Here is a 24,853-nt window from a genome sequence, read left to right as displayed (position 1 = left end):
ATCTGAGTTCAATTTTTACTTTTAGACACATAAAAACTACACATTATGGGGGTACAATTTGATGTCTGATGCATATACATACATATAGTCTATAATCTTCAAATCAACATGCATCGGTTCCTTATGAAAATATTCAAAATCCTTTCTTCTGGCTTATTTAAAAAAAATACACAGTACATTATCTACAGTCACTGTACTGTGCCACAAGCGCCAAAACATATTGCTCCTAATTATAACTTTGTCCCCTTTTTCAACCTGTCCCTACCCCTCCCTTCCTCCTATTCTATACTTCTAGTAATTACTGTTCTAAATTCAACTTTTATGAAATCAGTTTTTTTAGTTCATATATTACCAGTGAGATCATTTGTCTTACCAGTAACATTTGTCTTTCTGGTATATCTCATTTAACAAAGACCCTCCATTACCCTCCACACTGGTGCAAATTACAGACCACGTCCTTTTCAATGGTTGAGTAGTATTCCACTGTGCATATGCAGACTTTCTTTATCCATTCATCAGCAGATAGACACCGAGGCTGCTTCCATGGTGTGTCTACTGTGAACAGCACTCAAGGAACACGGACATGCACAGCACTCTTCAACATGCTGATTCCATTTCCTCTGGACATAAACTCAGACGTGGAATTGTCAGATTACACGGTAGTTCTATTTTTAACTTTTTGAGGAACCTCCACACTGTTGTCTTCAATAGCTCTACTAATTTACATTCCTACCAACACTTGTGCAAGGATTCCCTTTTCTTCACGTCCTCACCAGCACTTGTTATCTTTTGTCTTTTTGATAATAGCCATTCTAACTGGAGTGAAGTGATATGTCATTGTGGTTCTCATTTGCATTTCCCTGATGAATACTGATGTTGAGAATTTTTCTCATATACCTGTTCGTCATTTGTCTATCTTCCTTTGAGTATTGTCTATTCAGACCTCTTGATACATATTTTGGGTATCAATCCCTTGTCAGATATTGAACTTGTAGACATTTTCTTCCATTCAATAGGCTTTCTCTTCATTCTGCTGTTTCCTTCACTACATCCACTCTTCATACTTTAATTACATAAACTATGCCTCCAAAATCCAAGTTTCTGTTAGTTGTTGTATTCTTTTATTTCGGCAATGATGAAATATTAATAGTAATTTGCCTTGTGACTCAGAAAATACAGAGCTGCATGAAATATTTTTTACTTAACCTGTTACATTCCTCCCAGTAGTCAATTCAGGAAGTCCTGACTGTAACTCTGGTTCTAAGAAAATACCATAGATAAGAATAGGCTGCAGGTCAGCACATAAAAACTTATTTAATCTAAAACATTCCACAGGAGGAAAAGTACAGACGGTACCATTCAGCATCTGACCAACACTTACAGAGGCAGGCATCTGGAGCAGCAGCTAACATGCCATTTGGGACACCTGCAGCCCAGAGGAAAGGACCAATCTGATTGCCAGCTCCTCCACTTCTGATCCAACGTCCTGCTCATATATGCCCTAGGAGGGAGCAGAAAATGGTTCAAGTACTTGGGTTCCTGCCAACCATGAGGGAAACCCAGCTGGAGCTAGAGCTCTTGGCTTTAGCCTGGCCCAGACATGGCTGTTATGGGAATCTGGGGAGCTGACCAAAGGATGGAAGAGTTCTCTTTCTCCTTTTGCTTCTCAAATAAAATGAAAAATAAGTAAGAAAAAGTTTATAATACTGAATAGAAAAATGCACACAGAATCAATTAAAAATGGATGGCTACACACATTAGCTTGTTTCTTCTCATCTCAAACTCCTATGATTGGCCCACAAGAAAGGAGAAAAGAAGTGAGAGCACTCATATTTTGATTAACTTTCCCCAGAGATGGAGAATTAAAACAATATGAGAGTGGAGCCAATCAGATCCACAGAATAGCTGTGGGATCAGCTCTCCAACTGGCAGTTACCTCAGAAGGTGGGAGGAGGAAGGAACAGACCCACTTGGCCTTCTCTTTCATTCTCATTATTCCAAACAGCTAACTATCCGCCTCCCTGACTCAGTTGTTCTCTGCATTTTTTTTTATATCAGAAACCACTGCCTAATTCAAAGTAATGCAGATTTGCTCCTATATTTTCTTCTAAGAGTTTTACAATGTACACTTTAGCTCTTATATTTGGTATGTGATCCATTTTTAGTACATTTTTGTATATGGTATAAAGTAGGTTTCACATGTGGCTATACCTGGAATTCCTGTCCCTTTAGTTCAATATCTGATCTACATATTCCCAAGTTTTGCATTCAATAATCTGTCCATTTTTCTCTGTCTGCATGCTTCCACCAAGCAAGGTTATCATCATACTGCTTTCATCAACATTTACTGAATACATGGGGAAAAACTGAGTCAGACAAAGTCAGTCTATCCTGACCAATTGCATCACTTTCCTTACACACCTGTCCTTCAATTTAGTTCTCCTCATTGTAGTCATTGTGTTATCTTCAAAACACAAACATGTCAGAACACTAGTCAGTCACCACTGGCCCTACCTACTTCTCCACCCTGCCCTACCTTCCCACTCCATGTCCCAAGCAAAACGGGCTTTTTTTTTTTTTTTTAAGATTTTTTTGTTGTTGTTGGAAAGTCAGATTTATAGAGAGAAGGAGAGACAGAGAGGAAAGATTTTCCATCCGATGATTCACTTCCCAAGTGGCCACAATGGCCGGAGTTGAATCAATCTGAAGCCAGGAGCCAGGCGCTTCTTCCAGGTCTCCTATGTGGGTGCAGGGTCCCAAGGCTTTGGGCCACTCTCTACAGCTTTCCCAGGCCACAAACAGGGGGCTAGAAGGGAAATGGAGCAGCTGGGATACCAACCAGCACCCATATGGTATCCCAGCACATATAAGGCGAGGATTTAGCTACTAAGCTACCACACCAGGCCTGCAAAATGGGCTTCTTTCTGTACGTTTCATGGAGCACCTCTCCTTAAATGGCCACAATGACAGATACAGGGTCAGGATGCAGTCAGGAGCCAGAACACCACGCATGTCTCCCCAGGGGTTGCCGGAGCCCAAGTACCTATGCTATCTTCCACTGCTTTCCCAGGTAATATGAGCAGGCAGCTGCTCCATGCTCACTCCCACATACCCACTGCAGAGCTCTTTAGGAAGCCAGCAGTACCAGAACAGGCTTCCCTAACCATTAATGTGCTCACCTCCCATCTCCTCCACACACTCATTAAACTCAAGGTTAAACACCTCTTCCTCTAGGAAGTCTTTCTCCTTCACCACATATGCCCATGGAAGGTGCTCAACACCAGAAAAAAAACAGAAAAAGAAAACTGCTTCTGGGAAAACAAATTTTGTTTATTCATTCATTCACTCACTTCACTGCTTTTTAAAACTATTTTATTTATGTGGAAGATACATACACAGAGTGAAACTGGGAAATACAGCCAGATATCTTCTGGACATTTGGTTCACTCCTCAAATGCTAAATCAGTAACGGTTTAGGCCAGGAGTCCCAAATTCAATTCCAGCCTCCCACGTCGGTGACAGGAATCCAAGCACTTGAGACATCGCCTGCTGCTTCCAGGTGTACATTAGCAGCAAGTTGGAATCAGGAGCAAATTTGAATCTAGGCACTCTGATACGGAATACAGGTGCTTCGGGTCACTTTAACCGCTATGTCAATTCCCCCCCACCACCACCATTTCATTGCATTTTTAAATTTTAGGGTTTTTAAAAATTTATTTATTTTTACTTAAGAAGCAATAGAATAGAAAGAGAGAAATGGAGCTCCCTCCACTGGTTCACTCCCTTAATGCCTGGGAGGTGGAATTCAATCTCTTCCAGGTAGGCAGGGACTCAAACAGGGGAGCCTCCACCCACCATCTCCCAAGGTACTCAGCAGCAGAAAGAGGGACTAAGGAGCCAGAGCAAAAACCTGAACCCAGGTACTCTGATCTTGGATGCTTGCATCCTAAGTAGTCCATAACTGCTATGCCTAATGCCAGCCCCCTCCTTCATTGATTTTCTACAAAGCAATCACTGGGGCCAGTGTTGCAACATACTTTATTAACAGCTTCCATAGGTAAATTGACAAAGCTGCTGAAAATAAAAGGCAGATAGGGGCTAGTGCCAAACTATAGTAGGTTAAACTTCTGCATTCCATATGGGAGCTGGTATGAGCCTATGGAGAATGGTTCAAGTCCTTGGGTTCCTGCACCCCTGCAGGAGACTTGGGTTACGATTCTGGCTTTAGACTAACCCAGTGCCAGTCATTGTGGTCACTCTGGGGAGGGAACCAGCAAATGCAAGGTTTTTCTCGTTTTTATTCAGCCTTTCCAACACAAATATTTAAATATAAATAAATAAAGGCCAAATCAAAGCAAAGTAAAATAAAAGCGGAACAGTGATGTGGTATAAAAGCCTTCACTTGAGACACCAGCATCCCAAATGAGTGCCAGTTTGTGTCCCAGCTGCTCCACTTCAATCCACTCCCTGCTAACAGCCTGGGAATGGTGCAGGTGTCTGAAGCCCTGCCACCCACGTGGAAGACCCAGATGAAGTCCTTGGCTCCTGGTTCCTAGCTCCAAACATCTCCAGATTTGGTCATTTTGGCCATCTGGAGAGTGAATATCAACAATCTGTCCCTTCCTCTTTCTCTGTAATTTTGACTTTCAAATAAATAAGCAAACCTTTTCAAGAAAAAGTTGTTAAAAATCAACATACACAATTCAATCTTTTTTTCTTAAAACTCTTATCTATTTGAATAAAAATAAGACACAGAAAATAAATGAATATAAAATAAGATAAAATGAATAAAAAGTAAATGAAAGAATATAGGGTGTAGGCATCCCAATCCAAGCGGCATCTTAATTACACCAACAATATCTATCCTCAATTTTCCTTTTTAACTTATTTCTAAAATAGAAAAAAGTTTAAGAAAATCTAAAAAGCACAGAAAATCCATAAAGCCGTTAAATCAATCCTTGAAAAGTACGCTTCTGGTTATGATTAAACTGAAGCAGAGGCAGTTCTCTGCCTCACCACCCATTATAACATGAACTAACAGCTGTTCTCTTCCCATGACATGCAACCTCCTCTACCACCCTTGAGTACACGGTCCCCCATCTACAGGGCTTCATCCAGTGACAGCCTCACATCCCACCTGTCCTTTGCAAACAAGTTCAAACGCTACCTTATCCTCTCTGCAACCGCTAATTTCCCCAAAATTATCATCAACCTCTTCCTCTTCCAATTTCTTAATTATACCACAATAAGTACTCCAGCTAGCTACATTTATGGCATATTCTCTTCTTGGTTAGATTCGTAGAGGGCAGGGACAGGTCTGACTCAATTTTGCCTCCCCACAGAACTCTATCTACTGCCTTATTATCTGTAATGATTATTCAATAGTATTTCTAAAATCAGTAAACTGGTGAGCACTCTCCTAGATCTTGTGAGCAAAGTTGCAAAGTATTCAACTTTCACAAAGGCAAGTTCAATATTTTCAAAGAGTGTGAGTAAAGTCCAAGAAACATCTTAACGGTGAAGTTGAATAACCCACCTTTGCTTCTACAATAAGAGAAATACACAGCTAGAGAATGCACTCCCAAAAGGTCAGCCTAACTTTGCCTCATTGCCCTTGGTCTGCAAGAACACAATCTTTCTTCACTTTGGGATTCAGCCTGGTGTCATGCTTTCATTCTGGAGCTGGAGCTATTGTCTGTGACTAAGAAAAGATGACAAATTCATTCACGGAATTGGTACAGGACCACTGTCTTCTCAGTGTAAATTCTAGAGTATTTCAAAGGTCATAATATTTCACTAAGCTTGGCCATTTGGGTTAAAATTTATTAGTCAAACCAGAAAACTTTCTCATCAGATCGCATATATTCCATTAGCCATAATATATAGTGTCTCCAGATGTCTATGATTAACTAGAGGTGTGAGTAAATCACTGTGAGTCTTAAGCCCTGAAGTATGTGAAGACAAAGTAAGAATTAAGAAATTCAAATGAGAGCCCGGCTCTATACCTAGTGGCAAAAGTCCTTGCTTTGAACATGCTGGGATCCCATTTGGGCACTGGTTCGTGCCCCGGTAGCCCTACTTAACATCCAGCTCCCTGCTTGTGGCCTGGGAAAGCAGTCGAGAGATGGCCCAAAGCCTTGGAACCATACACCCACATAGGAGCCAAGAAACTTCTGGCTCCTGGTTTCAGATTGGCTCAGCTCCAGCTGTTGCAGCCAGGTGGGGAGTGAACCAGCAGATGAAAGACCTTCCTCTCTGTATCTCCTCCTCTGTATATCAGGTCAACCGAGCTGGTGTCCTCATTGTAAAAATCATTCCCAACAACATACTAACTTCACACCTGAACACTAGGCCATTTCCTAATCCATTCACTTGTCTGAGCTCTGAGGAGTTCTCCCTAAATTCCTTCTCAAGCCGTAAGGTCCTCTTGTATCTTCCACTCTTGGCTTCCTAATTCTTAAACCAGGAACTTAGGTGAGAACTTCGCATCTTCTCATTCCTAATCACTTGCACCATACTCACAGTGTTCTGACTACACAGCCGTCCTAATGGATGTGAAGTTGCATTCACTGTGGTTAATTTTACATCTCCCTAAAGAGTTTTCAAGATATCGAGCATCTTTTACACATACACTGCACTGTCTTTGAGGAAAAATATCCATTCAGATCCTCTGCATTTTTATTGAGTTGTGTGTCTTTTTGAGTTGTACGAAGCCTTTATAGAATCTAGACATCAACTCTTTCTTAAGATTTATTTTATTAGAAAGTCAGGCATACAGACAGGAGGAGAGACAGAGAGGAAGATCTTCCGTCCAATGATTCACTCTCCAAGCAGCCCCAACAGCTGGAGCTGAACTGATCCAAAGCTGGGAGCCTGGAGCCTCTTACAGGTCTCCCACAGGGTCCCAAGGCTTTGGGCTGTCCTTCACTGCTTTCCCAGGCCACAAGCAGGGAGCTGGATGGGAAGTGGGGTTGCCAGGTTTAGAACTGGCACCCATATGGGATCCTGGCGTGTTCAAGGCCAGGATTTTAGCCCCTAGGCTACCACATTGGGCCCTGACATCAGCCTCTTATCAGATACGTGACAGGCAAACATTTTCTTCCATTATGTGAATTGTATTTTCATTATTATTATTATTATTATTATTATTATTATTATTTATTCATTTATTTGAGACACAGAGAGACACAGAGGAAAACCTTCCATCTTCTCATTCACTTCCCAATGCCTGCAAAGGCCAAAACCAAGTTTGAAGCCACAAGACAGGAACTCAATCCAGGTTACCTGTTTGAGTAACAGGGACCAAACACCTGCGAGATCTCTACATCTTTCAGAGTCTGCAGTAGCAGAAGGCTGGAATCAGAAGCCAAAGCCAAACATTCTGGCATCTTAATTATTAAGGCAAATACTCTCCCCTTCACTTGACTTCTTTTAAAAAGATCTATCCCCGCATGGGCCTAGTGTGATGGCTCAACTGGCTATATCCTCATCTTGAGGTGCCAGGATTCCATATGGGTGCAGGTTCATGTCCTGGCAGCTCTGAATGCAGGAGCCTCTTCCAGGTCTCTGACATGGGCCATGGTCCCAAGGCTTTGGGCTATCCTCTGCTGCTTTTTCCAGATCATTAGTAAGGAGCTGCATCTAAAGTGTGGCAGGCAGGATATGAACTGGCACCCATTTGGGATGTCAACATCATAGGTGGCAGCTTAAATGACTATACCACAACATTAGCCCCGCCCCCCCCCAAAATCTTCATTCAGCTCTGAACAATTAACTACACATGTACAAAAATGGGAGTTTGTATTACCTAGAATCTATAACAAACATCATTTCCTAAGGTCTTCTACAAGTCACACAAACACTCTTTAGGAATTACTCAGTTGTAAACTGAGGTATTCACCAATACACCAATGAGTGCTTGAGATAAATTTATCATAAAACAAGACTAGAAAACCATAAGTAATACGATTTTATATATAGGATTATTCTTTTCAACATTTATTTCCTTCACTTAAATTTTACTGAAGTCACACTCTTAAAAAGCAGCTTTGTGACCCCACAAAATCAGGGAGATTCTTACCTTTGTCAAATAACACAACCTCCATGGCAGGCATTTTTATTTCATTAGCCTACATAAAACCGAGCTTTTAGCATCATGAATGTTAGTAATGTAGTTCATAACCACTCACAGGTGATGCATGTGAATTCTCACAGCACAAGCAGACAGCTGCCTCCAATTTCGTAAACAGATATAAATCTGCACACGAAATTTTCACATGAACTAATTTCAAAACTAATCCAGCCAAAAGACAATATACTGTACTGGAAAGAAAAACAGGGAGCAAGAACACCTGTGCTCAATGTTCTAGTTCACAAAGTGTGGTGACCTCACATCTTTCAAGCACTTCCCCTAGTCAGTTTGGACTTGACGATCTTGATGATCTCCAAAGATGCTCTCCAATTGAAAGAAGGAGATAGAGATAGCAAGACATGATCTTCCACCTACTGGTCCACTCCCCAAAAGGCTGTAATGGTTGTAGCTGAAACCAGGAACCTAGGATCCCATCCAGTTCTCCCACATGGGTGGCAGGAAGCAAGCTCTTGAGCCTTTATCTACCACTCACCCAGGCACATTAGCAAGGAGCTGGATTGGAAGTAGGGCAACCAGGACTCAAATTGGTGCTCCTATATGGTATCCTGGCATCACACACAGCACTTGATCTATTCTACAAGGCCAGCCCCTGCTCTCCAAGTTCAAAACAATTATTTCCTAGTCTAGATTCATAACATACAATTTTTAATTTCCCTTTCTCAGCCACATTGTTTTCCTTAAAAGTTACTTTAGAAGCAGTACAGGTCTGCCATTGTGGCAGAGCAGGAAAAGCTGTCATCAGATATAGGCATCCTCTATGGCTGCCAGTTGAAGTCCTGACTGTTCCACTTCCTCTTTCTCTCTCCCCTCTCCCTCCTTTTCTCCCTTTCCCTCTAGCTTCCTTCAAATAAATAAAATAAATCTTAAAAAGAAAAAAAAGCAGCAGTACATTATATACTATAAAATACCAAACCATCATGCCTATTTTAGAGATAGGGTTCCCCAATTATTGACGACTATCAAGTTCTTAACTTGTAATGATAACACATTTCAGAGATCCTGCGTTTAGTTTTCATTGAGCTAGATGACACTATCCCTCGTAGAACAAAACAAGCAGTTCTTTGCCCAGTAGACTGTCAGAGTACCACGGGCTTGGAAAAGTGTCTTCAATAGTTCTAATGCTTACTTCTTTCCTAGCTAGCACCAAAAAATGAACTAAACTGTTGTACTTTCTTACTGAGGTTTTATCTTTGTTTAAATGATGTAGTTGTATGAAAATCATGTTCTCACTTTCTTTTAAAGCAAGGAGGCCAAAGAGAAATCCAGACTGTTGTGTGTGCCTTCCCTTTTCATTGCTGTTTAGTGCAGTTTCTGGATCATGCATTTAAAGGGGAAGGTGACACAGTAGTTAGGACCTCTTTTGGGTATCTGCATCACACATGGGAGTGCCTGGCTCAAGTTCCAGCTTCCTGCTAATGCATATCCTAGCAAGCATTGAGCAACAGTGTAAGAGTCTGGGGTCCCATGTAGGGAACTTGAATTGAGTTCCAGGTTATTGACTTCAGTGTGGGCCAGCCTGCCTTGGGCATTTGGGGAACAAACCATTGCAGGGAAGACGTCCCTTTCTTCCTCTCCCACTTTCATATAGTACGAAAACAAATGAACAAAATGTGGGCCAGGTGTGGTAGCCCAGTGGCTAAAGTTCTCGCCTTGCATACACCAGGATCCCCTGTGGGCGCCGGTTCTAAGCCTGGCAGCTCCACTTCCCTTTAGCTCCCTGCTTGGTATTGGGAAAGCAGTAAAGGATGGCCCAAAGCTTTGGGACCCTGTACTCCCTATAGGAGACCCAGAGGAGGCTCCTGGCTCCTGGCTTAGGAACAACTCAGCTCTGGCTACTGCAGCCACTTGGGGAGTGAACCGGCAAATGGAAGATCTTTCTGCCTCTCCTGCCCTCTTTAAATCTGCCTTTCCAACATACATACATACATACATACATAAATAAATCTTAAAAACAAAAAACAAAACACTAGGCCAAGCAACTAGCTTAAAACAAACAAAATGCTAAAGTCATTAAATAAAACAAAGCTACAAGATTCTCATTCTATGCAGTGAGCCCACACTATCAACTAAATGCCCATATGGATGCCATATTTGGGTCCAAATTCTGAAAATTACTGGAGACTGTCTTAAAGAGGCAGCAGAGGAGACTGCCACTGTGGTCTAGCAGGTTATCTTTCCATCTGAGACAAGCAAAATCCTAAATCAGGGGGCCTGGGATCAAACCCTGACCTTGCTGACAATCCAGCTAATGTGCACAGCAGGAAACAGCAGCTAATGGCTCAGCCTGTCACCCATGTGGCAGACTCAAAGAATTCCTGGCTCCTGGCTTCCATTCGACCCAGCCCCAGGTGCTGTAGGCATTTGGAGAGTTAACCTGCAGCAAACCTCTCTATTTCTGTGTCTGTCTCTCTGCCTTTCAAATAAATAACAAAGTTAAAGTATTTAACAAACAAAAAGAGGCAGCACAGTAACCACACAATATCCTAAATAAAACTTCTATACATGTGACACAAAAGAATCTTGTAATTATTAAAACTAGAGTTTAATTGCACATTAGTATTGGGCTGGTTCGTTTTTAACATGATTACTATGCCTCAAGCAACCTAACTGATTAATTCCCTGCTGTATTTTCAACCACATTTTCGATTTTAAAAATGCATGCATTTCATACGTATGTTCTCTTTAAAGTTATCGTATCTGTGTATAGTAACTTTCATCTAACCCAATTTGTGGTGACAAGAAACCAGACTGAAGTCTAGAACAGGAAAAGAATAAAAGCAGTCACTTTTACAGAGCTCCCTGCTGAATGCAGTCATATCACAACAGGAGAATTTTGTAATGACTAAATAAAGACGCATGTCAAATACCTATCCGCATAATATAGAAGCTGGCACAGAACTAGTGTTCAGCAAACATTGATCCTTCCAAAAATCTTTGAGAACTCAGGCTTATCAAGTCAAAGATCATCTGATGGCTTAAAAAAGTAAAACCAGATTAGGGGTGTTTGGCCCAGTGATTACAACACTGCTTAGAACACCTGGATGTGCCTGGAAGTGGCCCCTGGCTGCTCTATTCCTGACTCCACCTTCCCACTCATGCAGACCTTGGGAAGAGGCAGAAGGTGTTTAAGTGATTGGATTCCTGCCGCCCTGTAAGAGATCCAGACTGCATAATGGCTCTAGCCTCAAGCACACTGCCGGCATCTGGGGAGAGAACCAGCAGATGACAGCAAAACAAAACAGAAGACTTAACTCCTTAAGTGGCAATACAAGACATCTTAAAAGAAGGTAGGGTTATAAAACAGCAGGTAAGACCATGAAAATGAAAAGTAGCTATGGAAAAATTTCTGGATGACTTACATTTCTGGATGACTTTCTTCACGGTCATTTACGAACTTCATGTTTTGTGAAACTGTAAAGATGAGCTCTGACAACAAATGGGCCAAATGCAAACTAATTTGGAAGTAAAACAATGCAAAATCTTTTGCAGCAGGTGAACAGTTCCTTCTATAAAGCCCTCACCCCTGGCTAGCCAGACTTGAAGATTTCAGCAACTCCAGTTTTCAAACACACCAGCAACAAAATTATACAGTTAATCTTTTCATTAGAATTGTTAAATAACAGGAGGTTCAATAAATCATTTGCCTTCGAAAGGAAAAAAATTACTTTCTAACATGTAATATTTCTCCTGGTTCAAAGAAAATGAAGCTTACTTATTTACAAACTGAAAACTAAAATCTTTATGGCTCAAGAATGAAATATTTAAGAAACAATGATACAGAAAGGACAAGATTTGGTCTAATTCCAGTATTATAAAATCGGTGGTGTGGGGGAAAGGGAGGAGAGAAAATGCATGGCATAAAAGGGTAATACGGTGTTTCTTAAGGGCACCAGCATCCCATATCAGAGTATCATTTTTGTTTTCTTTTCCTTTTTTTTTTAAAGATTTATTTATTTTTACTGGAAAGGCAGATCAGATTTACGGAGAGAAACGACAAAGAGAAACATCTTCCATCCACCCGTTTAATTCTCAAATGGCCACAACAGTCAGAGCTGAACCAATCTGGAGCCAGGAGCCAGAAGCTTCTTCTGGGTCTCCCACGTGGGTGCAGCGTCCCAAACTCTTGAGCCATACTCCACTGCTTTCCCAGGCCACAAGTAGGGAGCTGGATGGGAAGTGGAACAGCTGGGACACAAATCAGTGCTCAAAAGGGATCCCCAGTGCTTAAAAGGTGAGGATTTAGCCATTGAGCCACTTGTTTGGCCCACCTTTATTTTTTTTTTAAGATTTATTTATTTTTATTAGAAAGACAGATCAGATTTACAGGAGAAAAGGGGAGAAAGACAGAGTACCATTTGGAATCCTGGCTGTTTCGCTTTTCATTGAACTCCCTGCTATTGCTGCTAAGAAAGCAGAATAAAATGTAGAAGATTTACATGGAGTTCTAGGATTCTGACTTCAGCCTGGCACACTTCCCTGGCTGTTATGGACATCATGAAAAGGACGCCACGAATGATCTCTCTCTCTCTCTCTCTCCCTCCCTCCCTCCCACCCTCGCTCCCTCTCCCATGTCTCTTAAACAAGCAAAATCTATTAAAAAAAAGAAGAAGAAGAAGAAGAAGAAGAAGAAACACACACATACACAGACTTTTTGGTATCAAGTACTAGTACTGCCACTCACTATAAGATTTTCACGAAACGGGCCCGGCGGCGTGGCCTAGCAGCTAAAGTCCTCGCCTTGAACGCACCGGGATCCCATATGGGTGCCGGTTCTAATCCCGGTAGCTCCACTTCCCATCCAGCTCCCTGCCTGTGGCCTGGGAAAGCAGTCAAGGACGGCCCAAAGCCTTGGGACTCTGCACCCGTGTGGGAGACCTGGAAGAAGTTCCTGGATCCTGGCTTTGGATCGGCATAGCATCGGCCGTTGCGCTCACTTGGGGAGTGAATATCAGATCGAAGATCTTTCTCACTGTCTCTCCTCCTCTCTGTATATCTGACTTTACAATAAAAATATAAATAAAATCTTAAAAAAATTTTTTTTCAGGAAATGACAAACTCTACAAATAGTAAGATTATGAAATCTGATGCTGCTTTCAGTGTTCCCCAATACACAGATATGAAAGTATGCACATACATAAACACGCATGTACAAGAACATGTCCCCATGTCCCTTTGTTAAATAATTCTCGCATATTTCTGATGTGGTAGTAACTTAAGCCCCATTAAGAAACATTTTACTCACTGTTGTGGCAAAACAGGTTAATCCACTGCCTGCCCATTATCCCATCTGGGTGCTTGTTCAACTCTCAGTTGGTCTACTTCCAATCCAGCTCCCTGCTAACGTGCCTGAGAAAGCAGCAGAAAATGTCCCAAGTGCTTGGGCTCCTGCACCTACATGAGAGACCTAGAGGAAGTTCCTGGTTCTTTGCTTCAGCTTAATCCGGCCCTCATTGTTGCAACCATTTGGGGAATGAACCAGTGAACGGACAACCTCTCTCTATGTGTAATTCTTTCAAATAAATAAATAAACCTAACTCTTGCTTTCAAATAAGTAAGTAACCTAAAAAAAAAAAAAAAAAAAAAAGATATTCATGGAGGGGTAGGTGGGAGGAATCCAACCCCACACACCATTCTCAGTACTTAGGGCATTTACACAGCTTGATGACACCTGAATTAACCAAGTAAGCCTTTAAACCCTTACAATGAAACATTAAAATTCAATGTGGCTCTAATCTCTTCCTTAAAAAACATGGGACCCAACAGTCTGGCTTCAAGTATGGTTTAAAGAGAGGGCTGGGAAGGGGACGTGCAAAATGTATTATATTCCCCATCCAGCTCTTTCGTATAACCACTTAAAACACACACACACACACAAACTCACAAGCCCATTGTAATACACTGAACCACTTAGCTCAGGCTTACTACCCTGACAAAAAAGGAAAGCACTTTATGAAGCCAATTTAACTGGGAGGTGACAGAAAACATACAGCCATTCTCTTTAGCCTTATCATTGAATTGGCTTCAGCTCCAATCTCTGGCAAATCCCACTCAACAGAAGAAATTAACCAGGTCAGCAGAACAGGTGCTACGTTGTGTCTGTCAAGGGCCTGGCATCACCACAATTACTTGCACACAATGAAGCAGTAATCTTTACAGATCATCTCTCCCAAGAAGCATACTGAGGAGGGGGAGGAAAACTAAAGGGAGGTAGACAGCATGGAGATGGGGGTGGGGAGGTGGGAAGATGATCGGAAGCAAAGAGAAAAGGCAAGAGAAGAAAATGAATGTGCAGCTGCTTTGCAGCTCAGCAGATGTCAGAACGTGATGTACGAGGCTGGGATAAGCTGTCGTAGCCTGCTGCCAAAGAGTGGTAAGTGATTAAAGCCGGCATAGTGCTAAGCACCATATTTAGAATCTGTGGGGTTTCAAGACTTGCACCCATTCCTTGCTGTGCTGCCAGATGTTGGCAACTGGTCCAGTTCCTTACTGACTGTGCATGGATGGCAGCAGTTGGAACAGTAGCAAAGCAATCTGGAATCCTTCCGGAGATGCTGTACATTAACAAGTGTCACCCATCATTCACCTTTACAGAACGCTGAAACAACTCCAATTTGCTGCCACTTCCCTCTTGGGAAACAGCCAAGATAAAGTTGTGTCTGGCAGCCCCATTTGTTTCACTCAGGTGTTTTCAGCTGCCTTGCTGACCTCTATTAGTTTAAGTTTTAATTTAGATTAACCCCAGCACCCCAATTAACCAGCAAGGGGAAAAGCTAAAATGTGACTAGTCATAATTTTGAAATCAGAATTTATCGAAGCTAAAATTATTAATTGGGATGAAGGGCCAATCAAGTAATGCTATTTCTTCTTGAATAGACCTCTAGGCCAAAAAAAGAACTTTTGGACTAAGGAATGCCAATAGAAGCAACTTCCCCCAGTAATTTCAGTTTATTTTATTAAGCCTATTTAATTTATGATGCACTTTCCATCGAACACTGCTCACTTCAATTAATGAGGACTGGAACATTTCTGATTGTCTCCCGTGATCTCACACTATTATACAGCATTAATATCCCATATCAGGGACTTCCTTACACGCTCCAGAACAAAATAGAGTTCCTACTCCTCTGACAAATGGATACAAAAAAAAAGAAGAAAAGGAAAAAAAGAATCAGGACTTCTGGCTGAGAACAGCTGAGGCCACACCAATTCTCTTGATTACTTCTCATCATTACTGATAAAAGTCACAGCAATAACTTTATCAAATATTACAGAATAAATGCAAAGATTAACAGTCTCTCTTTTTAGCATAAAACCAAAAGTATTGCCTGTACAGAACCACTTGTTTGGCTTTGTACATGACCTTCCTAAGAAGGTCCGTCTTTCACTTACACACACACAATAAAGCCGTGGGAGCCAAACCTTCAACAAACCCTTTAAGTTCTTTCACAAACTAACACACAGCATTCAGCAGAGAAGCAAATTGTCCTGATAAGTAACAGTACAACAAAAACTGGCATATCACTGCTCAGCAGCATCCTCCATTCTCCACTAAGCTACAACTTGGGAAATTATTTCAAGTTCTTCATTTTAGACTTTAATCCAAATGTTCAGTCTATCTTAACAGTCACTAGCATCATTAAAAAGCAAAAATAAACAAACAAAAAAACACCACATCAACAGATAATCTCAGGGCAAAAATTGAGTAAGAGCATTAGTGAAGCAATATTGAGAACTGGGTCATAGTTCAACTTTTTAACAATTCTTTCTGCCTTCTAAGAACAATACTATTATTATAATCAACAGCAAATAATCCTTTCTCTCATATATACACACACAATCTATATATATATTATATTCAGCTGATTTAAACAGGCACAAAAAATATGAACAGTAAGAGGCTTCAAAGGTAATAGAACCAGAAGCAGAACTCTCAAAAACTCAGATCCCAGCCCTTTGGCTTCATATCATTCCTAACAGCGCTGGGAGAAGCCACATAAACAGCAAACAGAAAGTCCTCAATTAATACTACCAAACACAGCTAAGAAAAAAGAAACCATCTCACTCACAGGAGTTCAAACTGTTTTACACATAATACACACTTACTGAACAACTAGGAAGGTAGCTACAGCTGTTTCCATTTCAGAATGAAAACAAAAAACAGGCAGCAAATCCAGAATAACAGTCTATTATGAATGCAGTGCTGACTCCATTCTTCCAAAGCTGCCCCTTGCTCAGAAGTCTATCTGCTATTTTAAGATGTTAAAACCATTTATCACAGAGTTGAGTCATACCTGGTGGTAAAAGTCATCATCATCAAAGATCTCTTCATCCAAATCCTTCAGGTGAGCGTTGGCAGGGGCTTCAGGAAGGACCTCCTGTGTCAACAAGTGGAGGGAATCCCCATGAGGTTACGAACTAACACAACCACAAATCTAAGTCAAAACACTGTTTTTCTTAAGATATAAAAAGCTCATAAACAAAAATTTAAAAATAAAAACAGTTCAATGATAAAATGGGCAAACACTTTAACAAGACAGCTGATTAAAAAAAGTTACAAATAATAACAAAAATATATTTAACTCCACTCTAATTAAATACATGAAAATCAAGAGGAAAAGATAACTTTTTTCATCAATAAGACTGCCAATTTTCAGTATGACTAGAGGGACTATATATTAATGCAGCTTTTGGAGGCAATTTGGCAACCTCTATCAGGATTTAGTAAATTTCCTTTAATGTAACATCTCCACTTCATGAAATCTATCCACATGCTTGCACAAACACTCAAATTTTCTAGAATGCTTCCTGTAGCACTGTTTCTAATTCTGGAAACAACACAAACATGCATTGTTTGAATAAGGTAGTATACATCCATACAATGGAAGGTCCTGCAGCCATGAGCAAAAATGAAGGCAATCTCATAAAACAGTATGGGCAAGTGTCTAGTATACATCATATTTAAAAAGTAAATGCTAAGACCTTCTATGTAGTAGACATATTTTGTTCATAAACACATAAATATGGCCATACTATTTAGTAAAAAAAAGATCACCATATTTGTGTCTATGTATATGTGTATATATTAAGATGAACAGAAAAATCCCTGAAAGCTTGTCACTACTATCAATACTGACTAAACATAAGCAGAATTTTCAGAGTAGGGGCGGATTTCATTTTCCCTTTTAAAACCTTAAGAACATAAAAAAATTAACACATGACTATTCCTTCTAGAATATAAAACATGAAAATATTCCCTTTAAACAATGATATTTGACTATTCCACTTTCAGGTCCTTTTCTGGAATACTGGCAACATTAAGTTTAAAATGCATCCCTGCTTCCATACTGACATTCCCACAAAGTCAAAGTGAATTGTAAAAATTGGATTATGAACCTTTCTATTACCAGTTTCCTGCATCGAACTCAAATCTCAGAAGCTGACACACAAGAATTAATGAAAACCTCATTTTTAAAACTTCCTCCTTGCACATAATCCCAGGTTCTCAATAATCCAGTCAGGTATACCTGTTTTCCTTTCTTTAACTTCTTATCCCAAGGCATAATACCTGCACATTTCTGAGTTAATTAGCCTCCCCAGTGCTGCTCCCATAGTTACAGAGTTCTTACCGGTTCCCCGGGCAAACTCTCCGGGACAGGCTGAGATGCCAGTTCAGGTTTGCCAAGAACTCGGTAGACAGAGCGCTTGGTCTGTGTCCTTCGAAGTAATCTTTCTTTGTCCATCAGAATATGATCAATCTGAGTCAAGATCGAGCGTTCAAAGGCACCAAAACCCTGCAACAACATTAACCAATGTCAGATAATGCAGAAAGTCAGTGCTGAAGACAGCTACATTAGTTTCTTTATCTTTCTGTGTCAGCAAAGAAATAGACAATTGCCTTTGCAGAAGAGGCTTTCTGTTAAAGATGGACTTTGTGAGTGGCTGCAACTGTTCTCAAGAGAAAAAAAAATTAGACTTAAGCAGATTAAATCACTTTTGTTTGCAGAGATTGACTTTTGCTCCTTGAAGAACTGTTTTAAGATCCATTTCTTTACTTTGTACATTCAACACTTAAAACATAAAGACATCCATTTTAAGAATAAAATATTTTTCTAACAAAGTTAAAATCCCAAATCTGAAAAATGCAAACCGCAGCTGGCAGCTCAGCATATTCTTCTATAGAAATGAGTGATGCAGAAGGAAGCCCAGACAGCCTCAGCCTCCACTCCCTCTCTACTCATCCCCCACAGGTCCCAGCTGAAACAAAACCCTCTGTACTTAAAAAAAAAAAAAAAAGACTGATAACTATTAGATCATAACAATATCCAGACGAATTTCTTAAAATTGCTTCAGGTTGCTACCTACCTTACATGGGCGCATGCACACACACACACACACACACACACAAACACAACTTGCCTTCCCAAGTTTTCCAGAGGCCAACTTGGTCTTATCATGCCATTTCTGAAGTGTGCGGTTCCTGTAGACAGTGAAATCAGCAAAGCGCTTTGCCATGAAGCTGGGATAGTCATCCATCTGCAGCTTCCTCTTCCGTGGGGCCCTTCTCTGTTTCTTCTTCTCTTCTACCACCTCATCATCTTCACTGGAAATCTCCTCACTGGAAAATCAGTAAGAACATGAGCTCCGTATCAATGAACACTATGCAAACAAAGAACAGGGCTCCACAAAGTAAAATATTTAAGTCTTTCCTATTCTAAGTTTTTAAAACTAAGATTTATTTGTTTTAAAGTCAGAGAGAGGCAGGCAGAGATCTTCCACCTGCTGGCTCACACCCTAGATGCTCCTAACATTCAAATACACTCTACTAGAATGGCTTTTTTGAATGTACATAAAGTGAAAACACTTACGTGTCTTTTCAAATAAATATCAAATTACTTCATTAGGGATGGGAACAGCACAGTGGTGTACAAGTTAATCTTATCCTTGTGACACTGGCATTCCATATGGGCTCCACTTCCAATCCAGCTCCCTGCTTATGTACAGCCTAGGAAAGCAGCAGAAGACAGCCCGAGAGATTGATCCCCCACACCCATGTGGGAAACCCAGAAGCAGCTCCTGGTTCCTGGTTTCAAACAGGCTCAGCTCCAGTTTTATGGCCATTTGGGGAGCAAACCAGCCTCTTGAAAAGACCTCTTTCTGTCTCTTTATCTCTCTGTAAAATCTGCCTTTTAAGTAAAAATAAATAATTCTTTTCAAAAATATTTTGAGGTTCCAATGTTGTGATAGAACATATTAAGACACCACTTGCAATGCCAGCAACCCCGTAAAGAAACTAGTTGGTTCCAGCTGTTCTACTTCTGATCCGGCTCCCTGCCAATGAGCCTCGGAAAATCAACATAATATTGCCCAACTGCCTGAACTCTTGCCACACATGAGGAAAACCAGGATGAAGCTCCTGGCTTCAGCCTGGTTCAGCCCTAGCTGTTGCCGCCACTTGGGGAGTGAACCAGCAGATGACAGCAGATGGAAGATTTATCTGTTTTTGTCTTCAACTCTTTCCAATGAATAAATGTTTTTTAAAAATGTTTACAAGGGTGCCCAGCAAGGTAGCATAGCAAATAAGGTACTAGCCTTGAACACGCCAGGATCCCAAATGGGTGCCGGTTCTAATCCTGGCAGTCCCACTTCCCATCCAGCTCCCTGTTTGTGGCCTGGGAAAGCATTTGAGGACAACCCAAAGCCTTGGGACCATGCACCCGCGTGAAAGACCTGGAGGAGGATCCTGGCTCCTGGATTCAGATCAGCGCAGCTCCAGCCATTGCGTTCACTTGGGGAGTGAATCAGCAGACAGAAAATCTTTCTCTGTCTCTCCTGCTCTATGTATGTCTGACTACGCAATAAGTAAATCTTTTAAAAAATGTTTATAAGGTAAGAAAATTAAAAAAATAAATAAAGCTGCAAAATCACTGCTAGAAAAATCTATGAATCACAATTGTACTATCACAAAAGGATCTCTAAAAATTAAACACACTGGGGCTGGTGCTGTGGCAAAATAAACTAGGCCTCACCTGCATTCCTTATGGGCACCAGAACAAGTCCAGGTTGCTCCACTTCCAACTCAGATCTCTGTTAATTTGCCTTGAAAAGCAGCGGAAGATGGCCCAAGTGCTTGGGCCCTGGCACCCACAGGAGAGACCCAGAAGAATCTCCTGACCAGCCCAGCTCCAGCCACTGAGGCCTTTCGGGTAGGGAACAAGCAGAGCAAAGACATTTCTCTCTTGCTCTCTGCCTCTGTAACCCTGCCCTTCAAATAAAAATAAACATTTGAAAAAACATTTAACACATAACCATATTTCTATGAATTCAATTCTCAAATCAAAATGCCTCTCTGGGGCCCGGCGGCGTGGCCTAGCGGCTAAAGTCCTCACCTTGAAAGCCCCGGGATCCCATATGGGCGCCGGTTCTAATCCCGGCAGCTCCACTTCCCATCCAGCTCCCTGCTTGTGGCCTGGGAAAGCAGTCGAGGACGGCCCAATGCATTGGGACCCTGCACCCGCGTGGGAGACCCGGAAGAGGTTCCAGGTTCCCAGCTTCGGATCGGCGCGCATCGGCCCGTTGCGGCTCACTTGGGGAGTGAAACATCGGATGGAAGATCTTCCTCTCTGTCTCTCCTCCTCTGTGTATATCTGGCTGTAATAAAATGAATAAAATCTTTAAAAAAAAAAAATCCTCACATTTAAAAAAAAAAAAAAAAATGCCTCTCTGTAACTCAGGAAAGGAGAGTCGCACTGTAGCCCCATTTCTTTTTAGTTGCTCTCCTCCCAGGGACCCACAAGGTAAACCTGCAGAGAACATTACTGGATTAAATGAAGTTGAATATCAGAAAACTCAAAATTGGGCAGGCATTCGGCACAGTAGAGTAGATGCTGCTTGGGAATACCCACAGCCCACGTGCCCAGGTTCAAGCTCTGATTCCATGTCAGACCCCAGCTCCCTGCTAAGGCACGCTGGGGGGCAGCAGGCAATGGTTCATGTATTTGGAACTCTCTGGTTTCTGGCTTAAACCTGGCCCAGCTCTGTCCATTGTGGGCATTCAGGGAGTGACCCCTCAGTTGGTGGATGATCTCTCAGTCTTTCTGTCTCCCTGCATTCCAAAATACAATAAAATAAAAACTTAAAAACTCAAAAGGAAAGCCACAGAATTGGCCCTAAAATGTACAATCGGCCATCTGTTTCTGCCAATTCCATATCTATGAGCACCACGTTTACAGAATCCAACCAACTTAAGACAGAAAAAACATGTACAGAACATGTACAGTCTTTTTTCCTTATCCATATTTCCTAACAAATGGAACAACTATTTATATAAGTTGGTTTTACTTCATAAATGATGGAAAACAACCAGATAAAGAGAAAATTAACAACTCCACAGCTCCATGTCCTCCTCACCTTTCTGCTTCAGGTTTGGTCCCATCTACCAGGTACCTAGTGTCAGGGTACTGACGGAGCAACTCCTCCTGAAGATCCACCAATGACCTCAACAATGCTTTAAGGGCCTTGTGACCTGAGAAATAAAGCAGAGAAGAAAGGACCATTTTTTGATTACCCACAATTCTCCCAAGTATATGATGCCTCTAGCTCCTGACTCTTGAGCAGTTCTGGCTGGTGATGGTGAATACAAGAGACTAAGAACCCTCTGAAACACCGGATTTCCCAGTAGAATAACAGTATCCATTTCATAGGACTATTGTCAAGTGCCAGCAAGATAATGTGCGTAAGGAGCTTAGAAAAGTATCTGCAAGTAAGTCTAGTAGTATCAGTTCTTAAATTTATTAAGTTTGACCAATTCCCTCCTTGCCTATCTTCATGACCATTCAACTGTTCCTCTGGAGTTAGGCCCTTGAGCATCACCACTGTATCAACTCCTTCAACAATTCCTCCTCTTTTAAAGAGCACTCCTTTAGCCTGGGATCTATACCGTCTCTCCCCCTCCCCGGGAGAGCTCATCTGCATCTGGTTTAAGCGGCCACCTCCTTCACTCAATCTCACAACACATACCCGGATGGAAAGTTCCTGCTCACACACAAAAACCTAAATTAATGGCTTTCTTTTCATAGTAGTGAACAGCCTTTTAAAAACTTGTGCACCAAGAACATGTTGCCATCTAGTTCTCGCAGCCAACAGCATGGATCTGTAATGCAGCCGGTTGGGTTTAGGTTTACAGTCTATGGCTAAGAACTCCTGCAATAAAAACTGGACCTCCAAGAACTGAATCCCTACTTTCTGCAGCAGAACAATCCCACTAAACAGGCTAAAATCCTACTAACTAGACACTAGTATCACCTTTTATGTGCTGAGAACTCTCAGACTTCTCTCCTATAATCAAACCTTCACATTTCCAGCTACAACTGCCAGAAAAAGCATCCCGTGAAAGGTCATACCTTCAAATACATGTCACATAAGAAACAAAGCTTTTTTCTTCTTAACTAATATTTCTCCCTTGTCTGAATTTTCTTCTCCGCTGAATGTATTTTTATAGATCATGGAATCTGGCTGCATTTTTCTATATGTTTAGTTGGCTGATAAATGCTGTACTTTCCATTCTTATTATCACTGCTAATGGTAATCTCTGGCCATGCTTCTATCTTTTCTTTCACATAATCAAAATCTTCTTACAAACATCCCTACTTTCATTCAATAATCCCTAAGTTCATTTTTTAATTTTATTTTCCACACTAACTTCAACTTTGACTATATGACTTTGATAAGTCTTAGTCTCTCTTTTCTGCTTCTGTTTCTACCTAGTACAGCATGAGCAGCCTTCTCACTACTGTACATTCCAATCCATCTCATTAATAGGACATCAATACATGAGTTAGAAAAGCTCTCCAAATACCTTACACAGTAACACCCTATTTCAATCTAAGGCTATAAGTTAACCTGCCTGAGAAAGCCTTCTTCAACTGGACAGAAGAAACTTGACCCAATGATAACCTGCAATATAACACTATATAAATATAACTTGCTTAAAATAAGACCCTTGGGCCCAGTCCAGAGACATAGTCCTTGCACATGCCACAATCCCATATGGATGCCAGTTCATATCCCGGCTGCTCTACTTCCCTCTAGTTCCCTGCTTGTAGCCTAGGAAAGCAACAGAGGATGGCCCCAAAGCCTTGGGATTGGGACCTTGCACCCATGCAAAAAACCAGGAAGAAGCTTCTGGCTCCTGGCTTCAGATTAGCTCAACTCCAGCCTTTGTGGCTCCTTGGGGAGTGAACCAGTGGATGAAAGATCTTCCTGTCTCTCCTCTCCTTAAATCTGACTTTCCAATAAAAATAAATAAATCCTCCCTGCTAATGACCTGGGAAAGAAAGGGGGCAGAGGCAGAGGAATGGTCCTGGTGCTCTGGCTCTTATACCTACAAGGGAGAAATGGAGGAAGCTCCTGGCGCTCAGCTTCATTATGGCCCAGCTCTGGCCGCTCAAACTGTTTGAGGAATGGAAAGGAAGGTCTCTCTCTCTGTTTCTCCCTCTCTCTCAGTAACTCTTTCAAGTAAAATAAACAAATCTTTAAAAACCAAAAATCTTTCCACCAGATAAATATAAAGATACTTACGAAGAAGAAAACCGCAATACAATCTATTTTGTCAGTTTTTGGAAAACGAATTAAATATAACCAAGGTGAAAAGTAAATAATAAAGAGACAACAATTTAAAGGCAAGAATGTGCTATGTGTACATGTAGAACAATGCAGAATTATGTAAATATACAGAACATTTTCAAAGAAAGGAGTGCAAAGATTACAAATGGTAACTGCCAATACTCTCATCACAGCCATCCAAGAAAACAGCAAAGGACTGTTCACACATCTCCTTTAGCAGCTAAAGTCCAGAAAGTGCCTGTTGTAGCAAAAGCCTTAATAAGAAATGAAACAGACACTAATACTTGGAAGAGGGCCCATGAAAATACTGAAATCTCATTTCATCCAAATTCTATAAAAATATGAACCACTTTTACCTTCTCCTCCAGAAATGACTACATCTTAAGAGTAGCGACACCACACATTAATTTTGCATCTGCAGAGCAGTTTTTAATATTCCCCAGATCAAATACGGAAAATATAAGACCGTGTTAAAAAAAAAAGTCAACTGGTTAAAAGAAATACTGTATAATTCCACTTACATGAAGTATCTTAATAGACTTATCTATATCTATACAGAGACACAAAATAGAATAGCAATTTCCAGGGGGTGGGGAGAAGAGTATAGATGTCATGATTGCAGGTGTCCACTTCTGACACAATGGAAAAAATCTGGTATGGACAGCAGAGATAGTTGCATAATAATCTGAACATACTCATGCCAACAAACTACAGACTTAAAATTATTAAAAGGGCAAGTTTTTGCTATGTTACATATGTTTTATTATTAAGGAAAAATAAACCTTTTAAAAAATCCCCAGACTGCGATATAATAATTCTATTATCTCAATTCATCTCAATAGAGACAAAAATCATAATTCTTTAAACTGAGCCTATTCAAAAGGAACAGGAAAAAACAATGGAATATTCATTCAGCCTTAAAATGGAAGGAAACTGACATTCATGCTACAACACAGATGAACCCTAAGGATATTATACTAAGTTGAATAAGCCAGTCACAAAGCAACGAACACCGGATGATTCCGCTCACATGAGGTACCTGCAGAAGTCACAACCATATATGGGGACAGGAAGTAGAAT

General features: G+C 41.0%; 1 protein-coding gene across 2 annotated transcripts in view; it reads right to left on the bottom strand.

The window, feature by feature from the left end:
• The window catches only part of AATF (apoptosis antagonizing transcription factor), a 104,294-nt gene that overhangs the window by 38,563 nt on the left and 40,878 nt on the right, over nucleotides 1-24,853 (bottom strand). For both annotated transcript variants that reach the window (XR_009246904.1, XM_004590948.4), the window contains exons 5-8: nucleotides 21,560-21,674; nucleotides 18,569-18,767; nucleotides 17,779-17,943; nucleotides 16,444-16,527 (exon numbers count right to left, since the gene is read on the bottom strand). Coding sequence is in view for 1 of the 2 variants with exons in the window: in XM_004590948.4 (XP_004591005.2) it covers nucleotides 16,444-16,527; nucleotides 17,779-17,943; nucleotides 18,569-18,767; nucleotides 21,560-21,674 (563 nt within the window). In the remaining variant the exon portion in view is untranslated. The remainder of the gene's footprint in view (nucleotides 1-16,443; nucleotides 16,528-17,778; nucleotides 17,944-18,568; nucleotides 18,768-21,559; nucleotides 21,675-24,853) is intronic.

The sequence above is a fragment of the Ochotona princeps genome, chromosome 17, assembly GCF_030435755.1.
Source record: "Ochotona princeps isolate mOchPri1 chromosome 17, mOchPri1.hap1, whole genome shotgun sequence".
Lineage (NCBI taxonomy): Eukaryota > Metazoa > Chordata > Mammalia > Lagomorpha > Ochotonidae > Ochotona > Ochotona princeps.
The sequence above is the reverse complement of the archived record's forward strand: the minus strand, read 5'-3'. Positions and strand labels throughout refer to the sequence as shown.